Source organism: Coregonus clupeaformis, chromosome 15 (genome assembly GCF_020615455.1).
Source record: "Coregonus clupeaformis isolate EN_2021a chromosome 15, ASM2061545v1, whole genome shotgun sequence".
Lineage (NCBI taxonomy): Eukaryota > Metazoa > Chordata > Actinopteri > Salmoniformes > Salmonidae > Coregonus > Coregonus clupeaformis.
The window spans coordinates 47,009,672-47,034,150 of NC_059206.1; the positions used below are offsets into that span (position 1 = coordinate 47,009,672).

Below are 24,479 nucleotides of genomic sequence, written 5' to 3' on the forward strand. Positions count from 1 at the left end.
GTAACGTGACAGTACACGGTAAAACACAACCAACTCGAAACAAGAACCCACAAAACACAAAGGAAAACCGACAGTTTAAATATGGCTCCCAATCAGAGACAACCAGCAAACAGCTGACACTCGTTGCCTCTGATTGGGAGTCACTCAGGCCAACATAGAAAATGACAAACTAGAACCCCCAACATAGAAATATAACACATAGAATAAACACACCCTGGCTCAACAAATAGAGTCCCAGAGCCAGGGTGTGACAGCTAGAGGAAAAAGGTACAAAAGTATCTATATCCACAGTAAAACGATTCCTATATCGACATAACCTGAAAGGCCGCTCAGCAAGGAAGAAGCCACTGCCCCAAAAACCGCCATAAAAAAGAAAGACTACGGTTTCCAACTGCACATGGGGACAAAGATCTTACTTTTTGGAGAAATGTCCTCTGGTCTGATGAAACAAAAATAGAACTGTTTGGCCATAATGACCATCGTTATGTTTGGAGGAAAAATGGGGCTGCTTGCAAGCCGAAGAACGCCATCCCAACCGTGAAGCACGGGGTAAAAATGAAAATGAAAATTATGTGGATATATTGAAGCAACATCTCAAGACATCAGTCAGGAAGTTAAAGCTTGGTCGCACATGGGTCTTCCAAATGGACAAAGACCCCAAGCATACTTCCAAAGTTGTGGCAAAATGGCTTAAGGACAACAATGTCAAGGGATTGGAGTGGCCATCACAAAACCCTGATCTCAATCCTATAGAAAATGTGTGGGCAGAACTGAAAAGGCGTGTGCGAACAAGGAGGCCTACAAACCTGACTCAGTTACACCAGCTCTGTCAGGAGGAATGGGTCAAAATTCACCCGAAACGTTTGACCTAAGTTAAACAATTTAAAGGCAATGCTACCAAATACTAGTTGAGTGTATGTAAACTTCTGACCCCCTGGGAATGTGATGAAATACATAAAAGCTGAAATAAATCATTTTCTCTACTATTATTCTGACATTTCACATTCTTAAAATAAAGTGGTGATCCTAACTGACCTAAGACTGGGAATTTGTACTAGGATTAAATGTCAGGAATTGTGAAAAACTGAGTTTAAATGTATTTGGCTAAGGTGTATATAAACTTCCGACTTCAACTGTATTTCTAGCTCCAACAGTGCAGTAATACCTAACAATACAAAACAATACACGCAAAATAATTATCAGAACGAGCAATATCAGAGTCCGGAATATAAATATATATGTACTTCATAGTTTTCACACCTCTTGACTTTTTCCACATTTTGTTGTGTTACAGCCTGAATTTAAAATAGATTCAATTGAGATGTTTTGTCACTGGCCTACATACAATACCCCATAATGTCAAGGTAGAATTATGTTTTTTGAAATGTTTAGAAATTTATTAAAAATTAAGATAGAATTCACAGCCCTTGTCCTTTTCCACATTTTTGTTGTGTTATAAAATGGGATTAACATTTATTTAATTTGTATTTTTTGTACAAGATCTACACAACATACTCTAATGTCAAAGTGGAAGAAAAATTCTAACATTTGTAATAAAAAATAAATGGATGAAAAATAAAACACTTATCTTGATTAGATTATAAGTATTCAACTCCCTGAGTCAATACATGTTAGAATCACCTTTGGCAGCGATTACAGCTGTGAGTCTTTCTGGGTAAGTCTCTAAGAGATTTCCACACCTGGATTGTGCAACATTTTCCCATTATTCTTTTCAGAATTCTTCAAGCTCTGTCAAATAGTTTGTTGATCATTACTAGACAATCATTTTCAGGTCTTGCCATAGATTTTCAAGCAGATTAAAGTAAAAACTGTAACTCGGCCACTCAGGAACATTCACTGTCTTCTTGGGAAGAAACTCCAGTGTAGATTTGGCCTTGTGTTTTAGGTTATTGTCCAGCTGAAAGGTGTATTTGTCTCCCAGTGTCTGTTGGAAAGCAGACTGAACCAGGTTTTCCTCTAGGATTTTGCCTGTGCTTAGCTCCATTCCGTTTCTTTATTTTATCCTGAAAAACTCCCCAGTCCTTAACGATTACAAGCATACCCATAACATGATGCAGCCACAACTATGCTTGAAAATATGGAGAGTGATACTCAGTAATATGTTGTATGTTTGTGGCAAATCCAATAACACTTTGTATTCAGGACAAAAAGGGAATTGCTTTGCCACATTTTTTGAAGTATTATTCTAGTGCCTTGTTGCAAACAGGATGCATGTTTTGGAATATTTTCATTCTGTTTAGGATTCCTTCTTTTCACTCTGTCAATTAGGATAGGATTGTGGAGTAACTACAATGTTGTTGATTCATCCTCAGTTCTCATATCACAGCCATTAAACTCTGTAACTGTTTTAAAGTTACCATTGGCCTCATGGTGAAGTCCCTGAGCGGTTTCCTTCCTCTCCAGCAACTGAGTTAGGAAGGACCACCTATATGCGCTTGCATGTGCACCAATATTCTTTATAGGCCTAATCGTAGAATTACACATAGAATCCCTATTAATTCAGTAGGATCTCTGTGGGCCTAGTCGTAAAGATTTGTCATTTTAACTTGTATTACCTTTTATTGTGGCATAAACACAACCCGTCATGATGTTTTCATCTGCTTGTAAAACAATCACTTCAAAGTTACTAGGCTTCCCACTCACGTTCATACACTCACAACATATTTCCAGCCTCCAAACAGTGGTGAATGAAAAGACACATCTGTTACACAAAACACCAAAAAGTGTAATGACATTTGGCGACTGTCATTAGGCCAGAATTGATGCATCCCCTGTTGTCCACACACGGCTCGGTGTCGGCCACTCATTTCTGCCTTGGCAAAATGTCAGTGTTCTCGTCGAACCACATCGCATTTTGGAGCGTAGGCTGTGCCACCCATTTTCAAGTCCATTCGCATTTTTCTCTGACATGCGGTAAAGATAAAAAGTGGTGTAATAGCCTACAGTTTTCTTGATATTTTGTTTTAGTTATTGTGATAGGCTCATGTTTTACCGGTACGGCGTACCCCCACTATTTATTTTTCCGGGACACCGTACCGGACTGTACCGCCTTACTTTCACCCCTGACTGTATCAGAGATTCAATGACCAGGAGATTGCATGTGATGAGCTGCTGCATTTTACAGCTTGACCTTTTCCCTACCCTCAGCTAGCTGGCTGCAGATAGCCTAGCCGACTGGAATAACACTGGCTATTCCCAAATCTCTTGCAGAGCCGTGTCTCGTTACGCTGCATACCCAAAATAGTGACAGAGACTACAGCAGCCACACCGGACCCTCTACAGTATCTAATCAGGGCTGGCTTTGCTGCTCTACTTTCCCCTGGCCCCTGCTGTGGCCCCTGCTGTGTACAAACTGCATGTCACCAAGTCCTCCACCAGCACAGCTCAGATGGTGCTACAACAGAAAGGGATAAATCCATTTATAAGCACAGTAAGCAGTAGGCACCACTGTTCAATCACATCCCATGGACAAATTCATGCAGTATAAATTCATTTTCGTGAGTACATAATGCTAGAAATGTTGATTTGACAATGTACCTTTTTTCTGTTCCTACAGTGCACAATATATCATATTTGACATCTGTAGGAGCCTTCAAAGGGCGTTTTTCTCCAGATGTTACACACTCAGTGGCCAGTTTATTAGGTACCCCACCCCCTTCACGAAAATGGTTAGCTCCTACAGACAGTGGGTCATGTGGCTTGCTATATAAAGCAGGCAGACAGGCATCCAGGCATTCAGTTACTGTTCGATTGAACATTCGAATGGACAAAACGAGTGACCTAAGCGACTATGAGTGTGGTATGATCATCGGTGCCAGGCGTGTCGGTTCCAGTAGCTCATAAACGACCGGCCTCCTCTAATAACATAGCCTCAACGGAAACTTGGCTTTGAAATAGCTTAGGAAAGGACACAATGGAATAGCCATCATCTCCTACCATCCATATACTGATGTCTGATAGACATCTTGACTTTTGATGACACTTCTATTGTAGGTTGGCCCTCAAATAAAACTGAATTAATACTACCTACCAGAGCAGACAGTTTCCTTCAGCGCAGCACATAAAGCTGAGTACATGAGTCATGCAACAAGTCACAAAGCATTGGTGCGGTTTGTTTTTGGTGTGGGAGGGAGTGCTAAAGCTTCTTGACTGGGGAGTGTTCTCAGTGTTATTTTTCTCCCTGTTAGGGAGGCGGACTGTCAGACTGATGGATAGTCCTCCTCTTGCGTGTAGAGTTGACTTTCAGAGTTCCCACTCTACTCACGTCACCTTACTTTTCCTCCTCCTTCTCCTCTCTCTCTCTCTCTCTGTCTCTGTCTCTGTCTCTGTGTCTGTCTGTGTGTGTGCGTGCGCGCACAAGTGCGGAGAGAATAGATACACTTTCTCCCTTCATAACTCACTTTCTCCCTTCATAACTCTCTCGTTCCAGTCTGAGCCTCCCATCATCCTAACAGTTAAGTCAGTGCCTTAACCCTCCAAAAAGATGGAAGTGAATGGGTGGATGGCTACTATCATCGAGCATATGAGCATGCCAGGCAGGGTAGGACAGAGTCAGTGTGGCCTGGCCAGGCAGTGACCTCCCAGGGAACATACAGTCCCACTATGAGGTCAGACTGGAGCCCTGTATGTCTTGACAGTCAGTCAGGATTACAAATGAGGGCAATTCGTTGTGAAAATGGACTGTAGCCGAGTTAGAAAAACAATCCTCCCGTTTTTGGACATTAGTCATTTTCTGGGGTCATTTCAACAACTCCATGGGGCCTCATTTATCAAAGGTGCGTGCGCACAAAAAGATCACAAACCTTTCACAATTACATGCACATGGCCAATTATGCAAGTTAGGCGATGACGTCATTTAGCGACTTCTAGCGACTTTTAGGACAGCCAATAGCTACTTTCCTTACTGAGGAGTTGACAACACTGGACCGGTAGCCTATGACAGTATGGGTAGGCTACAGTATTGCTGTGCGATAGGAGCGCGAGTCAGCGTGACAAAATATCCTGTTTTGAACAACAATTCGTCTTTTGCATAGAGTGTGCAGTGTAGCGTTTACTTTTAAATTGTTCAATAGACAGTTAATCTTGCAGAATTCACGGCCAGTGTTTGGCACTCGCTGAACACTGGCACTCGCTAATTTGTTGAAAAAAGTCACTGTAGAAGATTAAAACATTCTGCACACACCTCTACAGAAATGTGATCAAATTTGCCATAGCGCTTTAGAAACTGTCATGGCCCAGTTCCAACATCTTCAAATCATACAGCCAATGAGGGATTTATGTTACCATAAAACGTGAATGGAGGGCATTTTCCAGGCGTGGTTGTAACGCGAGCACAGAAATATAATATGGCTCTGATTTATCAATGAAAACATGCGTATATGTTGCATGCGACAGTTTGTTAAATCTCAATTATTTGTTGCGCACGCAAATCTAGAATCTCCATGTATGCCAGAATTTTGTTAGAAATGTACACACGGTTTATAATTGAGGCCCCTGGGCCCTGGTAAAATGAATGCCCTTGAAAATCTCTGCAGACAAGCTTTTATTTGAGCAATTTATTTCATGGGTTAGGAGCAGAGGGAAGCTGGCTCCCCTAGGCATTGTGTTTTCACAGTAATATGATCCAATGGATTCAGGCGAGAAAACATGGGATAGGCCTAAGTGTTTCGAACTGAATGACTGTCGTGCCATATAGCCAAGGTCGTCATGGCCAAAAATGTGTTAAAAGTGAAACAATCTTCTGTAAATGGTGTTGAAACAGCCTCCTGGTGCAGCTTGTCTAATGCCTATAAGCTATCCTAATGCCTATAAGCTATAATGAAATTGTGTTCCTCAGGTTATGTAATTGAGAGTTCCCTACTTAAGGATTAAGTCTAAATGGGATAATCACCTAGACTAGATGTTACCAGAGAGACACGGCTGGCCGCGTTCACAGGCTGAATTGTGTTAGCTAGGTTCACTGTGGAGTAAAACCAACAAACAGCTATGACGTCTCTCATCTTTTATGCTGATTGTCTACAATGGGTAAGCGGCTGTGGTCTTTGCCACACAGGATGTGAACAGTAGTGGTAGAGTAGTAGGTACATTCAACTCTGTGAATCAGAAGCATTAACCTCTGTGATGTTGTTTCGTTCTCTCTCTCCTCAGGCCCATGAATGGAGCAAAAACGATGAGCGCCTCCTGGCAGCTGTGGAACATGGGGAGGTGGAGAAGGTGGCCTCTCTTCTCACCAAGAAAGGAGCCAGCGCGGTCAAACTGGACAGTGAGGGCAAGTCAGCGTGAGTATCGAGGGTTGAGGGATGGTGTTGGGCCACACACAGATTAGAAACGGGGAATTGGGACAGCTTGGAGATTTAGGAGGTGGGTTTTGCAAATTGAATTATGGGACAATTTGGAATATGAGTATAGTAATGTTTATTGTTTGAATCAATCCCATATTTGCTCTTCTTCCCCGGACCATCTAAAACTCCAATACTGATACTGTTTCAGTGCAGAATAGAAGTTGCAGTACATGGATATTCCCTCACAGTTCTATGATGACACATCTACAATAGTTGATAATGATGGAATTGGCCCCAGGCAACTGTTCAACTCGATAAGCCATAGTCCCTGTCACTAGTGGAGATGCTACTGAACTGAACTGCCCTAGATACCCTGTTGAAGGAGGGAATAAATAATGTGGAGTCAGATAAGGTTGAGGTTTTATCATGGTTAGAGAAAGTTAAAGAAAGTAATACAAATCACTGGTTCTTAATTAACTGCAACCTGACAAGGAATTGCTAAGTATAGCACCATATAATATAATTATATCTGTACGAGCATCACTGTCATCATATATCTCCTTTCTTCCTTCTTGCTTTTGTCTATCTTTTTTTGCTTTGCCCTTCCTCTTATTCCATATTGAATATGTGCTAAAGTCTAAATGGCATCTATTGTTACTCATGATGGGGAAATGATTAAATTGGTGAGCTAATGATTCATAAAATGCACCCCACGCACTTTTTTGGCGAAGCCAAGACCCATTCTAGAGGAATTCCTGTGCCCTTCTCTCATTTCATGTGTACAGACCTGTGAGAATCTATGGCCTTTCATTGATAGCCTATTGAAAATAATATAATTCCCATTGTATAGAGTAGGGCATGGTCTCCTTTGTGTTTAACAAGCTCCCAAATACCACAAAGCGTGATTGTGTCCTGATATTGTCCTGATTTCTATAGGCTCTGAATGGACGTGACAGCCATGCTCCCACTTACTAGCTGGACCAGATAATGCAGAGGGACAGAATTAATGTTTGACCTCTTTCTGACAGTTGCTGACAGAGCACCACTGCCAGAGACCAGTGAAAGATGACACCACTGACCTAAATATATTTAGTAATTTACTTTGAGGGAGATTCGCTCACACCAGCCAGCCACACAATTAGGGCTGGGAATTGCCAGGGACCTCACGATACGATATCAAATAAAATAAAATGTTATTTTTCACATACACATGTTTAGCAGATGTAGCGAAATGCTTGTGATATTATCACGATACTTAGTTGCCGATACGATATGTATTGCGATTCTCACGATTCTATATGTATTACGATTCGAAACTGGGATTTTATTGCGATTTGATGTTCCAAAAATATTGCTCACTATATGTCTGCTGCAGAGAGACAAGAGAAAGCATGAGAACGAGTTTTGATCAGACAGGGAAATAAAAGGGCTGAAAACATGTTGACTCACTATTTAAAAAGAAGATGGAGAAGAAGCTATAGGATGAAAACTACCAGAGTTTTGGCGCAGGTACAGCCAACTAGCTCTAGCTAATGCTAACTACAGAAGCCAAAAATATATGTTTTATAATATATTTTTTTACAAATCGATACTTTGAGTCAAATGTCTATATAATATCGTCCAAAAATAATATTGCTATATGTAACTAGCGATTTCCCCTCTCCCATCACTACACGTGTCTTTTATGTCACTCGTACGAAGAGACCATTGTTTACATCCCTGACCTTCCCAGGTTTCCCAGAAGGTCACACACTGACTGGCATGGCATTCCCAAACAGCCAGTGTTGCCATGGAGATACTGGAGACTTCTAATTAGTGCATCATGACTGGAATGGATGGAAACTGCTAGTGTCTGAAAGCACAAGATCTCTCATTATTATTATTATTATTATTATTATTATTATTATTGCAAAACACACACACACACAGACAATCACATGATAACTATGTTGGTGTGTATGTGTCCTATGTAGGCTAATACATTAGGAAAATGTAACTAATTCAGTTCATTACATGATGTGTAATTGCAAGAACAAAGCCATTTTCTTAAATTAATATTGATTTATCGTTTTCTAGGAGTTAAATTGTGCCCTTCCACTAGTGCTTGTTATCATAAATTAATAATAATTGTTGACCTTGCAATTGATGTCCTGAGGAAGTGTTATTGGTGTTGAAATGTGGGCTCACGGAGGAAGCTGTTGGAGAATGCTTAATTACACATTTATTTATTTTATTTTTATTTCACCTTTATTTAACCAGGTACAGTGAGGGAAAAAAGTATTTGATCCCCTGCTGATTTTGTACGTTTGCCCACTGACAAAGAAATGATCAGTCTATAATTTTAATGGTAGGTTTATTTGAACAGTGAGAGACAGAATACAACAAAAAAATCCAGAAAAACGCATGTAAAAAATGTTATAAATTAATTTGCATTTTAATGAGGGAAATAAGTATTTGACCCCCTCTCAATCTGAAAGATTTCTAGCTCCCAAGTGTATTTTATACTGGTAACGAGCTGAGATTAGGGGGTGCTCTTAATCTCAGCTTGTTACCTGTATAAAAGACACCTGTCCACAGAAGCAATCAATCAATCAGATTCCAAACTCTCCACCATGGCCAAGACCAAAGAGAACAAGATTGTAGACCTACACAAGGCTGGGATGGGCTACAAGACCATCGCCAAGCAGCTTGGTGAGAAGGTGACAACAGTTGGTGCAATTATACGCAAATGGAAGAAACACAACATAACTGTCAATCTCCCTCAGCCTGGGGCTCCATGCAAGATCTCACTTCGTGGAGTTGCAATGATCATGAGAACAGTGAGGAATCAGCCCAGAACTACACGGGAGGATCTTGTCAATGATCTCAAGACAGCTAGGACCATAGTCACCAAGAAAACAATTGGTAACACACTACGCCGTGAAGGACTGAAATCCTGCAGCACCCGCAAGGTCCCCCTGCTCAAGAAAGCACATATACATGCCCGTCTGAAGTTTGCCAATGAACATCTGAATGATTCAGAGGAGAACTGGGTGAAAGTGTTGTGGTCAGATGAGACCAAAATCGAGCTCTTTGGCATCAACTCAACTCGCCGTGTTTGGAGGAGGAGGAATGCTGCCTATGACCCCAAGAACACCATCCCCACCGTCAAACATGGAGGTAGAAACATTATGCTTTGGGGGTGTTTTTCTGCTAAGGGGACAGGACAACTTCACCGCATCAAAGGGACGATGGACGGAGCCATGTACCGTCAAATCTTGGATGAGAACCTCCTTCCCTCAGCCAGGGCATTGAAAATGGGTCGTGGATGGGTATTCCAGCATGACAATGACCCAAAACACACGGCCAAGGCAACAAAGGAGTGGCTCAAGAAGAAGCACATTAAGGTCCTGGAGTGGCCTAGCCAGTCTCCAGACCTTAATCCCATAGAAAATCTGTGGAGGGAGCTGAAGGTTCGAGTTGCCAAACATCAGGCTCGAAACCTTAATGACTTGGAGAAGATCTGCAAAGAGGAGTGGGACAAAATCCCTCCTGAGATGTGTGCAAACCTGGTGGCCAACTACAAGAAACGTCTGACCTCTGTGATTGCCAACAAGGGTTTTGCCACCAAGTACTAAGTCATGTTTTGCAGAGGGGTCAAATACTTATTTCCCTCATTAAAATGCAAATCAATTTATAAAATGTATGACATGCGTTTTTTTTGGATTTTGTTGTTGTTATTCTGTCTCTCACTGTTCAAATAAACCTACCATTAAAACTATAGACTGATCATGTCTTTGTCAGTGGGAAAATGTACAAAATCAGCAGGGGATCAAATACTTTTTTCCCTCACTGTAAGCCAGTTGAGAACAAGTTCTCATTTACAACTGCGACCTGGCCAAGATAAAGCAAAGCAGTGCGATAAAACAACATATGGGGTAAACAAAACATAAAGTCAAAAATACAACAGAAAATCTATATACAGTGTGTGCAAATGTAGCAAGTTATGGAGGTAAGGCAATAAATAGGCCATAGTGCAAAATAATTACAATTTAGGATTAACACTGGAATGATAGATGTGCAAGAGATGATGTGCAAATAGAGATACTGGGGTACAAATGAGCAAAATAAATAACAATATGGGGATGAGGTAGTTGGGTGGGCTAATTTCAGATGGGCTGTGTACAGGTGCAGTGATCGGTAAGGTGCTCTGACAACTGATGCTTAAAGTTAGTGAGGGAGATAAGAGTCTCCAGCTTCAGAGATTTTTGCAGTTCGTTCCAGTCATTGGCAGCAGAGAACTGGAAGGAATGGCGGCCAAAGGAGGTGTTGGCTTTGGGGATGACCAGTGAGATATACCTGCTGGAGTGCATACTACGGGTGGGTGTTGCTATGGTGACCAATGTGCTAAGATAAGGCAGGGATTTGCCTAGCAGTGATTTATAGATGACCTGGAGCCAGTGGTTTGGCGACGAATATGTAGTGAGGACCAGCCAACAAGAGCGTACAGGTCACAGTGGTGGGTAATCTATGGGGCTTTGGTGAAAAAACAGATGGCACTGTGATAGACTACATCCAATTTGCTGAGTAGAGTGTTGGAGGCTATTTTGTAAATGACATCGCCGAAGTCAAGGATCGGTAGGATAGTCAGTTTTACGAGGGCATGTTTGGCAGCATGAGTGAAGGAGGCTTTGTTGCGAAATAGGAAGCCGATTTCTAGATTTAACTTTGGATTGTAGATGCTTAATGTGAGTCTGGAAGGAGAGTTTACAGTCTAACCAGACACCTAGGTATTTGTAGTTGTCCACATACTCTAGGTCAGACCCGTCGAGAGTAGTGATTCTAGTCGGGTGGGCGGGTGCCAGCAGCGTTCGATTGAAGAGCATGCATTTAGTTGGAGGCTACGGAAGGAGTGTTGTATGGCATTGAAGCTCGTTTGGAGGTTTGTTAACACAGTGTCCAATGAAGGGCCAGATGTATACAAAATGGTGTCGTCTGCGTAGAGGTGGATCTGAGAGTCACCAGCAGCAAGAGCAACATCATTGATATACACAGAGAAAAGAGTGAATTAATGTTATCAGACTGTTCTAGGCATATCAAACATGTTAGTCAGGCAAGTGTGTTTGATTAATGCCTTTCCATTCTGAGGGTAATTCATTTAAGCAGATACACTATGTAAGCTCTATTAAATAGTGTAGACACTTCATTTATCTAAACACTTGCTTATCCCAATTTTCCTATATTAGATCATCTGTGTTCATAAAAAAATCGGTTGTGTTCCAAAAAACTATTTGAAAGAAATGGTTTTGCTATCTCTTCCAATTAAAATAATAACTTTTCACAGCAGAACTGAGTATTAACAGTTGCAAACACACTTGGATGATTACTCAGTCTGACTACTTCAATATTTCTCTCACACGTCCTTGGATCAGTCAAAGCAATTTGGCAGAAAAGTGCACCAGAATGCTTGGAATCTGGAATCTGCTATGCTGTTTCCTTTTTCAATCATGTTCTTTCATAGTTGTGTGGAAGACATCCTCTATAGCGGTGGTAATTGCTCTGTTGTCGTGTTCTTGAGTTGACTGGTCCTAGAGGCCATGCGGCTGCCTGTGTTCGCTCTGCGTGAGTGTGTTAGCTCTGTGAGTCTGCGTGATGGCCTAGATGCTGTATTTTCTGTTTATTCCTCCAATGACATGTTTAACCCCCACTGTACCGTTCCACTGTGTTAGACTGATCATCTTGTTGTTCTGTCCTGTCTCTCCCCATACAGTCTCCATGTGGCTGCCACCCGTGGTCAAACTGAGTGTCTGGCAGTCATCCTGGCCCATGGAGTGGACACATCAGTCATAGACACCTCAGGTTAGTGGACTGCATACCTCAGGGTTCCCCAATAGGTGATTTTATTTGGCACATCAAAAATCTGTTGTTGGACATAAGACAAGACAAAATCACCAGGAAGTCATCTCAAAGTGATTTTAATGTATGACATATGTTCCCAAGTATTCCCACGCATAAATAGAGAGGTATATGTTATCGTGTCCAAGTGTAATCAAGGTTTGAAATTATTCTGTTTTTGTCAAATACTATATTTGTTTGGGATTCTTGCGGCCAATTTGCAGTCTACAAATTATTTATAACTATGCCCCCCGACCATCCACTCAAAGAAAAATCACCCCCATAACATGTGAATATATCCTGAACATACTGTAGGTGAACACTCACCTATAGAACTAATCTGCCCAGAAGCTTTTCTCAAGTATGATTCTACTGCTAGTGGTTACAGATATGGACTTGAGACCAGCAGGGAGTTTAATTAAACTGAGGCTGCAACGGAAGATATCTCACCAGGATGTCTTTTACTCCTCAGGTTTTAGTGCTTTACACCTTGCTGCCAAAAATAACCATCAGGAGTGTGCAAAAAAGCTTATACAGGTAAGATGGAGCTGCTGAATGAATGAAACTGCAAACATAAATGATGACCGATTAACTCACTCACTGGCTGTATCGGATGAAGCCATTGATTTGTTCTCCGGTAGTTCATCATTATCACCCTTATTTATGGGTCATTTGTATGCAAGAGAGCTAAAACAGTTGTACTTTTTGTTGAATCACAATTTAAAAAGGGGCTCTCTGAACCCATGACCACCTCTCTATCCTTCACACAACTTTGATATGACCTCAGTTTAGCCATGAATATAGCCATGTCTGTGTTCATGCATCTGCAGGAACTTGTGCAAATCAACAAGTACAGTGGATAGCTGGTTCAAGTCCTGTTGTAGTTCAGGGATTTTTGTGTTGAACCCAGATATTAAGAATAAATAATGTGTGCATGAACTGTTGTTAGTCAGTATTTTTAGCATGTCATAATTGTGTGCGTAAAATATGATTTTATGAAGCTGTCAGACTCAATAGGTCCCGTGTAGCTCAGTTGGTAGAGCATGGCGTTTGCAACGCCAGGGTTGTGGGTTCGATTCCCACGGGGGGCCAGTGTGAAAATGTATGTACTCACTAACTGTAAGTCGCTCTGGATAAGAGCGTCTGCTAAATGACTAGAATGTGAATCTGTCACTTCAGTCACACTTTTGAACTGATGCGAAGCCAGTACACTTGACTTGTAACTAACCTCAACTATAAACAATGGTTACTCTCTCTCTCTTACTTTAATGTAGGCTATTTTTGCCTTGATTACCTCAGAAGCTCTATTTTCCCATGTGCTCTGTTTTTAATTAATCTGTGTTGCCGCAGTCCGCAAATGCTAGTTGAGGTTGTTTTTGTCCTATGGGGAAAAACTAATGCTATTTGTTGAATATTAGGAGTACAGTAAAACTTCTGGCATTAAAACTTCTGTAATTTAACCCCTTGACGGTTATGATGGGGAGAAAATCTGAGCTGTAAATTGTTTAACCTGTAGCCAAGGCTTTATAGCCTCCATTTCATTCTGAAAGTATTCAGACCCCTTGACTTTTTCCACATTTTGTTATGTTACAGCCTTATTTTAAAATGGATTAAATTGTTTTTTTCTCTCCTCATCAATCTACACACAATACCCCATAATGACAAAGCATAAACAGGTTTTTAGAAATGTTTGCACATTTATAAAACATATAAACCTGAAATATCACATTTACATAAGTATTCAGACCCTTTACTCAGTACTTTGTTGAAGCACCTTCGACAGCGATTACAGCCTCGAGTCTTCTTGGATATGACGCTACAAGCTTGGCACACCTGTATTTGGGGAGTTTCTCCCATTCTTCTATCCAGATCCTCTCAAGCTCTGTCAGGTTGGATGGGGAGCGTCACTGCACAGCTATTTTCAGGTCTCTCCAGAGATGTTCGATCGGGTTCAAGTCCGGGCTCTGGCTGGGGCACTCAAGGCTATTCAGAGACTTGTGCCAAGGCCACTCCTGCGTTGTCTTGGCTGTGTGATTAGGGTCGTTGGCCTGTTGGAAGGTGAACCTTCACCCCAGTCTGTGGCCCTGAGCGCTCTGGAGCAGGTTTTCATCAAGGATCTCTCTGTACTTTGCTCCGTTCATCTTTCCCTCGATCCTGACTAGTCTCCCAGTCCCTGCCGCTGAAAAACATCTCCACAGCATGATGATGCCACCACCATGCTTCACCGTAGGGATGGTGCCAGGTTTCCTACAGATGTGATCCTTGGCATTCAGGCCAAAGAGTTCAATCTTGGTTTCATCAGACCAGAGAATCTTGTTTCTCATGGTCTGAGAGTCCTTAAGGTGCCTTTTGGCAAACTCCAAGCGGGCTGTCATGTGCCTTTTACTGAGGAGTGGCTTCCGTCTGGCCACTCTACCATAAAGGCCTGATTGGTGGAGTGCTGCAGAGATGGTTGCCCTTCTGGAAGGTTCTTCCATCTCCACAGAGGAACTCCGGAGCTCTGTCAGAGTGACCATTGGGTTCTTGGTCACCTCCCTGACCAAGGCCCTTCTCCCCTGATTGCTCAGTTTGGCCAGGCGGCCAGCTCTAGGAAGAGTCTTGGTGGTTCCAAGCTTGTTCCATTTAAGAATGATGGAGGCCACTGTGTTCTTGGGGACCTTCAATGCTGCAGGATTTTTATGTTACCCTTCCCCAGATCTGGTCCTCGACACAATCCTGTCTCGGAGCTCTACGGACAATTCATTCAACCTCATGGCTTGGTTTCTGCTCTGACATGCACTGTTAACTGTGAGACCTTTATATAGACGTGTGTGCCTTTCCAAATCATGTCCAATCAATTGAATTTACCACAGGTGAACTCCAATCAAGTTGTAGAAACATCTCAAGGATGGTCAGTGAAAGCTGGATGCACCTGAGCTCAATTTTGAGTCTCATAGCAAAGGGTCTGAATACTTATGTAAATAAGGTATTTCTGTTTTTTATTTGTAATACATTTGCAAAAAAATCTAAAAACGTGTTTTCGCTTTGTCATTATGGGGTATTGTGTGTAGATTGATGAGGAACATTTGGTATTTTATCCATTTTAGAATAAGGCTGTAACTGTGGAAAAAGTCAAGGGGTCTGAATACTTTCCGAATGCAATCTGCCACAATATCAATGTTGCCAGCTAAGGTATAAGAGGAGATAGTAGGCCTAGTTGGACAAGGCTATCTGAATGTGCACATGATGGAAGTTGGAGGTAGCCTAAATATTAATTATTTAATAGAATAAAAAAATGCACTGACTATTATGTGACTAAAATGGCTGTGACTACAACTACACTAAAATTGTCCAGAGTTTTAGTCGACTGATAATAACTAAAACTAACTATGAATGATATTACTAAAATGTGACTAAGACTAAAATGTATTTTAAGACTAAAACTCAATCTAAAATAGCTGTCAAAATGAACTCTGCTGTGAGTGTGTCTTAATGCTAATATCAGTCATTCTATATAGTTTTGTTTAGAGAATGGATCTTCCTTTTCCCCCCCAAAGTTGTACAGTACCATCTGAATTCAAAGCTTGAGTGTAGCAATTCTGTACTAAAGCAGTTCTTGTGATCTATACATAGCCTATCAACAACTGAGTGAACTATTTTCAGTGGGTTCATTTTAAGTCTCCATGAGATTGAGACAATTTTCTAAAAATTTGGGAAGCTGAAGTCAGATTTAATACATATCCTTCCCTCTCTCTGGTAATGCCTGTCACTTGAATGGCCAGCTAAGCCACTTGCCCATACAGATTGACTTGACACACTGTCGGAAATCTGATGCAAGGGCACTCCCATTAACTCCAAATGAAAATGCGTCTAGAAATAGCTTACATACTCTTAGTTAACACAGTTCACTAAAGGGGAACAATGGTGCCTAAACCTCTCTGGCTTAGTGTGGGACTGTCTGTGAAAGTGAGCACCTCTCTCACTCAGGGAGAGCGAGGTAGAGCTAGAGCGAGAGCTACGTCGCAAGGTTATGCGCCCCTCACTGAGCGCTAGATAGAACTTTGTGGAAGACAGAAAATATACAGAACAAAATGAACTTTCTGTCACAGCAAACATACTCCATTTGGGAAGCCCAATCGATTGTGACATATACATTTTATGTGATTTAAATTTGGGTCACAGGTTCACAATTTTACCTTTTCTGAGATCTCTGCCAAGCAAGCAGGAAACAGTAGCCCACCGTGGGCTTACTGCACGTGCAACAGCACACACACACGAGGGAACTTCTCATAAACACAACACTGTCACTGACAGTTTTCAAAATATACTGAACAAAAATATAAACAAAACATGTAAAGTGTTGGTTTCATGAGTTCAAATAAAAGATACCAGAAAATCTTTGTACGCACAAAAAGCTAATTTCTCTCAAAGTTTACATCCCTGATAGTGAGCATTTCTCCTTCGCCAAGATAATCCATCCACCTGACAGGTGTGGCATATCAAGAACCGTGATCATTACACAGGTGCACCTTGTGCTGGGGACAATAAAAGGCCACTCTAAAATGTGCAGTTTTGTCACACAACACAATGCCACAGATGTCTCAAGTTTTGAGGGAGCGTACAATTGGCATGCTGACTGCAGGAATGTCCACCAGAGCTGTTGCCAGAGAATTTAATGTTCATTTCTCTACCATAAGCCGCCTCCAACGTCGTTTTAGAGAACTTGGCAGTACATCCATCCGGCCTCACAACCGCAGACCACGTGTAACCACGCCAGCCCAGGATCTCCACATCCGGCTTTTTCACCTGCGGGATCGTCGTGAGACCAGCCACCCGGACAGCTGATGAAACAGGAGTATTTCTGTCTGTAATCAAGCCCTTTTGTGGGGAAAAACTCATTCTGATTGGCTGGGCTTGGCTCCCCAGTGGCAGAGCCCCTGCCCAGTCATGTGAAATCCATAAATTAGGGCCTAATGAATTGATTTCAATTGACTGATTTCCTTATAACTGTAACGATCCCGGCAGTCTGAGTCGGGTCCTGTCTGTGGACTAGTTTTTCTGCTCGTGATCTCCAGTTTCCCGAGGGTTCTGGAACGCTCCGGGGAGCTCTCTTGATTTCCGCACCTGCATCCCATCAGCAATCTGCACACCTGGTCCTGATCATCACCCTTCTTAGGCTCTGGCCTAACATCCATTCCCTGCCGGATCGTTAGCCATGAACAGTAGGTTTACCAGAGTATCAGTCTTAGAGCTCCTAGCGTTAGTTTTGTTGTTTTGCACCTTGTTGGTTTGTTGTTTACTTACCTCCGTTTTGTTCCATCTGCAGTCACTCGTCCGGAACCTTCATCCAACCTCTGCCTGGTGGTCGGGCGGCTGCCGAGCCATGATTGGATCAACCACTGCACCCCCAACAACTAATCAACGCCGCCCGCTCTGTTCCCTGGATTATTCAGCATCACTCTTGAATTTGTAAATAAACACTCACCTTCGTTTCAACTTACCTTGTCCTGGTCTGCTTCTGGGTTCTGGCTTTGTAACTCGTGACAGAACGATCCGGCCAGTAATGAACCCAGCGGACCTGGACTCTGTTCGCCATGCCATTACCCATCAGGAGAAGATGTTGGGCCATCATAGCACGGTACTACAGGAGATCGCGTTGTCAGTTCGGAACCTTTCTACCGGTCTGACGGAGGTCCAGAACCAACGCAAGTTTCCGGTGGAGGATCCACTACCGGTTTCACCCATCTCGCCTGCCGCTTCTGGAGCTGTGTCCTTCCGTGAGCCCAAGGTTCCGACGCCGGATAAATATGAGGGGGAGCTGGGAAGATGCCGTTCTTTCCTTATGCAGTGTGGGTTAGTGTTCGATCTACAGCCCTACTCTTATGCCACAGACAAGGCTAGGATAGCCTTTGTGATTGAGTTGCTGCGTGGTCGAGCGCTGGAGTGGGCTTCAGCCGTTTGGGAACGACAAGACCCCTGCATGGCTTCATACCAGGGGTTCACGGCCGAGATGAGGAAGCTCTTCGACCATTCCGTCCGAGGGAGGGACGCAGCTAGGCGCCTGTTTTCGCTTCACCAAGGAACTCGCAGCGTGGCCGACTTCGTGATCGAGTTCAAGACGTTGGCTGTGGAGAGTGGGTGGAATGAGGAGTCTCTGCAAGCAGCCTTTTACCAGGGTCTGTCGGAGCAGCTCAAGGATGAGTTGATCTCCTATCCGGAGCCTAGTGACCTGGACAGCTTGGTAGCCTTGTCTATTCGGGTGGATAATCGAGTCCGAGAGCGAAGGAGGGAGAAGCAATGGGGTCCGTCCAATCGATCAGCTTCTCAGTTCCCAGTCGGGTCGGGTGGTGGACCAGAACACGTCGATCATTCTCCACCACAAAGGATTAGTGGAGAGGTCCTCTCTCCCGATTCTGAACCCATGCAAGTGGGGCGGCACGGGTTAACCAAGGAGGAGCGTCAACATAGACGTAAGACCAACTGCTGCCTCTACTGTGGTAGCTCGGGACATTACATCTCCACTTGTTCCCGGCGGTCGTTCAACTGCCCGGCTCGCTAAAGTTGGGAGGACTTTTAGCGAGCCAGTTTCAACCTCTCAGTACCTCTGTCAGACCCCGTTTCCGGCTACCCTTGTGAACAGGAATCAGAGCTTAGCGATTAACGCTTTTATCGATTCAGGTGCCGATGGAAGCTTTCTTGATGCCGAGTTGGTGGAACAGCTGGGGCTTTCCAAGGAGCAATTGCCGGAAGCCATTGAAGCGACCACTCTGAACGGCAGTAGTCTGGCACGTATCACGATGAGGACTGAACCGGTTAAGATGCTGTTGTCGGGGAATCATTCGGAGATGATTTCATTCTTCATTCTGCCGTCTTCCCATGTTCCTCTGGTCCTTGGATACCCCTGGCTGAAGGAACACAATCCCACGTTCGATTGGGTGACGGGCAAGGTAACGAGTTGGAGCCTTGATTGTCATGCTAACTGTCTCAAGACTGCCTGTCCCCATTCGGTTCCCAGTCAGGTGATTGAGGCTAAACCCCCAGATTTGTCCCTGGTTCCCGAGACATATCACGATTTGGGGGAAGTGTTCAGTAAGCAGAAGGCTCTGTCACTCCCTCCCCACCGACCATATGATTGTGCCATCAACCTGTTCCCTGGAGCTGTCTACCCCAAGGGAAGGTTATACAGTATCTCCCGCCCTGAACGTGAGGCTTTGGAGACCTACATCAAGGAGTCCCTAGCTGCTGGTCTCGTTCGTCCCTCGTCATCACCCCTGGGGGCAGGATTCTTCTTTGTGGGTAAGAAGGATGGCTCTCTTCGACCGTGTATTGATTATCGGGGGTTGAATGACATCACGGTCAAGAACAAGTATCCCCTGCCCTTGATGAGTTCTGCCTTCGACTCCTTACAGGGTGCTACGGTGTTCACCAAGCTAGACCTACGCAATGCGTATCACATGGTCCGGATCAGAGAGGGAGACGAGTGGTTGACGGGTTTCAATACACCGATGGGTCACTTGAGTATCAGGTGATGCCGTTTGGACTGACCAATGCTCCAGCGGTATTCCAGAGTATGGTGAACGACGTCCTGAGAGATATGATCGGTCTCTTTGTGTTTGTTTACCTGGATGACATTCTGATCTTCTCGAAGGAACCTTCCGACCACGTCCAGCATGTCCGGCAGGTTCTGCAGCGATTGTTGGAGAATCGCCTGTTCGTGAAGGCCGAGAAGTGCGAGTTTCACGCCCACACGACATCCTTTCTCGGGTACATCATCTCCAGGGGAGAGATTAGGATGGACCAGGAGAAGGTTAGAGCGGTTCTGGAATGGGCCCAGCCCGGTACGAGATTGCAGCTCCAGAGATTTTTTGGGGTTTGCGAATTTCTACCGCAGATTCATCCGGGATTACAGCCGTGTGGCCGCTCCGTTAACTGCCTTGACTTCCAGTATCAGGAGCTTCAAGTGGAATCCGGAGGCGGATCGAGCGTTTCTGGATTTGAAGAGGCGATTCACCAACGCACCGATTCTCTCTCAACCGGACACGGCCCGTCAGTTCGTCGTTGAAGTGGGACGCGTCTGATGTGGGAGTTGGCGCCATCCTGTCGCAGCGATGCTCCACGGACAGTAAACTCCATCCCTGCGCCTACTACTCTCGTCGCCTTTCGCCTGCGGAGAGGAATTACGATGTGGGTAACCGGGAGCTTCTCGCGGTGAAACTTGCCTTGGAGGAGTGGCGCCACTGGTTGGAGGGGGCGGAGCAACCGTTTATTGTCTGGACTGACCACAAGAATCTTGCTTACGTGCAATCGGCTAGACGCCTCAACTCCCGTCAGGCCAGGTGGTCGTTGTTTTTCGGACGATTCAATTTTTCCCTGACGTTCCGACCTGGATCTAAGAACGGCAAGGCGGACGCCTTGTCTCGGATGTTCTCCAAGACGGAGGAGAGTGGGTCCAAGACCGAGACAATTCTCCCCCGGAACTGCGTCGTGGGAGCTGTTAGGTGGAAGATTGAGGAGGAGGTGATGGCGGCTCTTCGGACGCAGCCCGGTCCCGTAACGGTCCACCCGGTCGGTTGTTTGTGCCTGAGTCGGTTCGTCCTGCGGTCCTCAAATGGTCCCACGCCAGCAAGATGGCTTGTCACCCTGGCGTGGCTCGGACGATGGCGTTTCTTCGCAGACGTTTTGGTGGCCTGCCATGGCCGAGGATACTCGGGGTTATGTTGCTGCCTGTCCAGTGTGTGCGCAGAATAAGAGTACCAATCGGCCCAGCTCTGGACTACTTCACCCCCTTCCTATTCCCCGGCGACCATGGTCGCATCTGGCCCTGGACTTTGTCACTGGGTTGCCCGCTTCTGAGGGGAACACGGTCGTTCTGACTATCGTGGACAGATTCAGCAAGTTCGCCCACTTTGTGCCAATTGCCAAGCTTCCCTCTGCCTCGGAGACGTCCGAGATCCTGGTTAAGGAGGTTTTCAGGGTCCACGGGTTGCCCATTGATATCGTTTCCGACCGTGGCCCTCAGTTTACCTCTGCTGTCTGGAAGTCCTTCTGTTTGGCCATTGGAGCTACAGTCAGTCTCACATCTGGTTTTCACCCCCAATCTAATGGTCAGGCGGAGAGAGCCAACCAGAAGATGGAATCCACGCTACGCTGCCTGGCTTCTTCCAACCCCACCTCCTGGGTCTCTCAGTTGCCTTGGGTTGAGTATGCCCACAATACTCTCCCTACATCTGCCACTGGGATGTCTCCCTTCCAGTGCCTGTATGGCTACCAACCTCCCTTGTTCCCTTCTCAGGAGAAGGAGCTCTCAGTGCCTTCTGTTCAGGCCCATATTCGTCGTTGCCACCGGACCTGGCATCGGGCCAGAAAGGCACTCCTTAGAGTTTCGGACCGGTATCAGCTCCAGGCGAATCGTCGCCGGATCCCCGCTCCCACCTACACCATCGGAGATAGGGTCTGGTTGGCCACACGGGATCTTCCTTTACGGACTGAGTCTAGGAAGTTGTTACCGAAGTTCATTGGTCCGTTTGTGGTGGAGAAGGTGATCAATCCGGTGGCAGTTCGACTCAAACTCCCGAGGACGCTCAGAGTCCATCCCACCTTTCATGCCTCCTGCCTCAAGCCTGTTTTCCTCAGTCCTCTGTTGCCTCCTCCGCCTCCTCCTCCTCCTCCTCGGATGATCGGAGGTGGTCCTGCCTACACGGTGCGACGCATCATGGATTCCAGACGGCGGGGCCGGGGTTTCCAGTATCTCGTGGACTGGGAGGGGTATGGTCCTGAAGAGAGGAGTTGGATTCCGCGGCGACAGATCCTAGATGCTGACCTCATCCGTGACTTCTACCGCCTCCATCCTGGCGCTCCGGGGGAGTCCGCCCGGTGGCGTTTCGGCCGGAGGGGGGGGTACTGTAACGATCCCGGCAGTCTGAGTCGGGTCCTGTCTGTGGACTAGTTTTTCTGCTCGTGATCTCCAGTTTCCCGAGGGTTCTGGAACGCTCCGGGGAGCTCTCTTGATTTCCGCACCTGCATCCCATCAGCAATCTGCACACCTGGTCCTGATCATCACCCTTCTTAGGCTCTGGCCTAACATCCATTCCCTGCCGGATCGTTAGCCATGAACAGTAGGTTTACCAGAGTATCAGTCTTAGAGCTCCTAGCGTTAGTTTTGTTGTTTTGCACCTTGTTGGTTTGTTGTTTACTTACCTCCGTTTTGTTCCATCTGCAGTCACTCGTCCGGAACCTTCATCCAACCTCTGCCTGGTGGTCGGCGGCTGCCGAGCCATGATTGGATCAACCACTGCACCCCCAACAACTAATCAACGCCGCCCGCTCTGTTCCCTGGATTATTCAGCATCACTCTTGAATTTGTAAATAAACACTCACCTTCGTTTCAACTTACCTTGTCCTGGTCTGCTTCTGGGTTCTGGCTTTGTAACTCGTGACAATAACACAACATGCCTTTTATATATAGTCCTATTTTCAGAAACCATTTATCTTTCAATCAATTTCTCTGTAGCCTAAACCAAGCGGAAAATGTGTGCGACACAACAACACACACAACTTTAGCGGTCAAGAAATGTATACTGAAGCAAACATTTTAGATAAGAACATATCCTCATACCTTTCTGTCATGTCAACCATCCATCCAAATAAAATTGTGTCCGCTTGGCTTTTGTCTTCATAAACCTTCACTTACTTAGCCTATTATGGGGTAATCTAGCCCAGTTCCTAGACAGAGATACAGTGTCTCTTGTCTAGAAACTAGGCTAGATTAGCTATCTCATAAGGTATGCGGATATTGTCTTATCTAAAACGTGGGGTAAATTTGCTTCAGTATACATTTCTCGAGTGCTTAAGTTATGTGTGTTGTGTCGCGCATGGGAGAAAGGCATTGAAAGAAAGAAATAGTTTGGGACTATAATACAAGGCGTGTTTGGTGATGTGGTAAAGTCTGATGTATTTTGAAAACTGCCGGTGACAGTGTTGTGTTTTATGAGGAGTTGTCTCGTGCGTGTGTTGTTACACGTGCAGTAAACCCACACGGGCTGCTGTTTCCTGCTTGCTTGGCAGAGATCTCAGAAAAGGTCAAATTGTGAACCCGTGATCCAAATGTATCATATACAATTGGGCTTCCCGGATTTAGTATGTTCGCTGTGACAGAACATATTTTTTTTTCGTATAAGTTTGTTATATAGAAAATCTATCTAGCGCTGCAGTGAGGTGGAGAGGCGCATAACCTTGTGACGTAGCTCACGCACTACCACTGCCTCGCTTTCCCTGAGTGAGAGAGGTGCGCACTTTGACAGACAGTCCAACACTAAGCCAGAGAGTTTTAGGCTCTTAGACAAATTTCAAAAATGTGCCATAGTTCTCCTTTTTAAGGCTCAGACCAATTTTTCAGATCAATCATCACAGTGATGGAAAAAATAATATGGTAATATAGATGTTGACCTAAGCCTGTGTTTTCCCACCAGAGTAAATGTGTGTTGGATGCTCTGGACAGCTCAGGGAAGACAGCCCTTCATCACGCAGGTAAGACTTGATTAGAAATAACTTATATGCAGAAGGCCTCTATAATGCCTACATAAAAGTATGACACTTTATGGCTATAGGACATCCCTAGGCATCAGCTCTGGGAAATTGTAACGTAGGCATTGAAGATTCACACTGAAATGGTGGTGTTCATCAGAAATTGATTGAGATATATTTGTATTACTTGAGACCATCAAACTAGGAGGATAAAATGGCTTGATGATTCCTCTTCTTAGGTGCAGAGCAGCAGATAGCCTATCCTCTAAGCACCTGATCTCAATTCCCCTCTTTCAGTCACGGTCCAGTACCCATCTCACCATCCATCCATCACACCATCTCACCATCCATCCATCTCACTGCTGCTCAAAGTCCTGCTGATAATTACAGAAGCGGCCGCGACTATAAGACCAGACTACACATTGGGTGTTTTTTATACAGTATATGACAGGAATGTTTCTGAGCCTGGGGTGAACCATACTGTACTAAAGAACATATACATTTAGAGAGCCTTCAGCCAGCAGGGGATGCTTTTATATGGGGAGAAAAGGCTTGGATCAAAGACTACAGTAAAAAGGGCCATGTCAATAGCATAGTAAGAGACCAATTTTCTCCAGGGTTCCAACTTCCAACTATGGATGACTGCATGATAATTGCACCATGTTGGACACAGTAGAGTTCTATTCAGGGAGTAAGCTGCTATAGGAGGAGTCATGCCAGGGGCCTGTGGGAGATCTTTGACATGGCTCTCAAAGTTAGTCAATTACCTGCCATGGCATTTGTATTAGTGCCGTATATAAC

The 24,479-nt window shown here is 44.6% G+C and overlaps 1 protein-coding gene across 2 annotated transcripts in view; it reads left to right on the forward strand.

Moving 5' to 3' along the window:
• The window catches only part of LOC121582210 (ankycorbin), a 64,028-nt gene that overhangs the window by 19,586 nt on the left and 19,963 nt on the right, over positions 1–24,479 (forward strand). For both annotated transcript variants that reach the window (XM_041897864.1, XM_041897865.1), the window contains exons 3-6: positions 6,169–6,299; positions 12,052–12,140; positions 12,649–12,713; positions 23,624–23,681. In XM_041897864.1, coding sequence (XP_041753798.1) covers positions 6,169–6,299; positions 12,052–12,140; positions 12,649–12,713; positions 23,624–23,681 — 343 coding nt within the window. The remainder of the gene's footprint in view (positions 1–6,168; positions 6,300–12,051; positions 12,141–12,648; positions 12,714–23,623; positions 23,682–24,479) is intronic.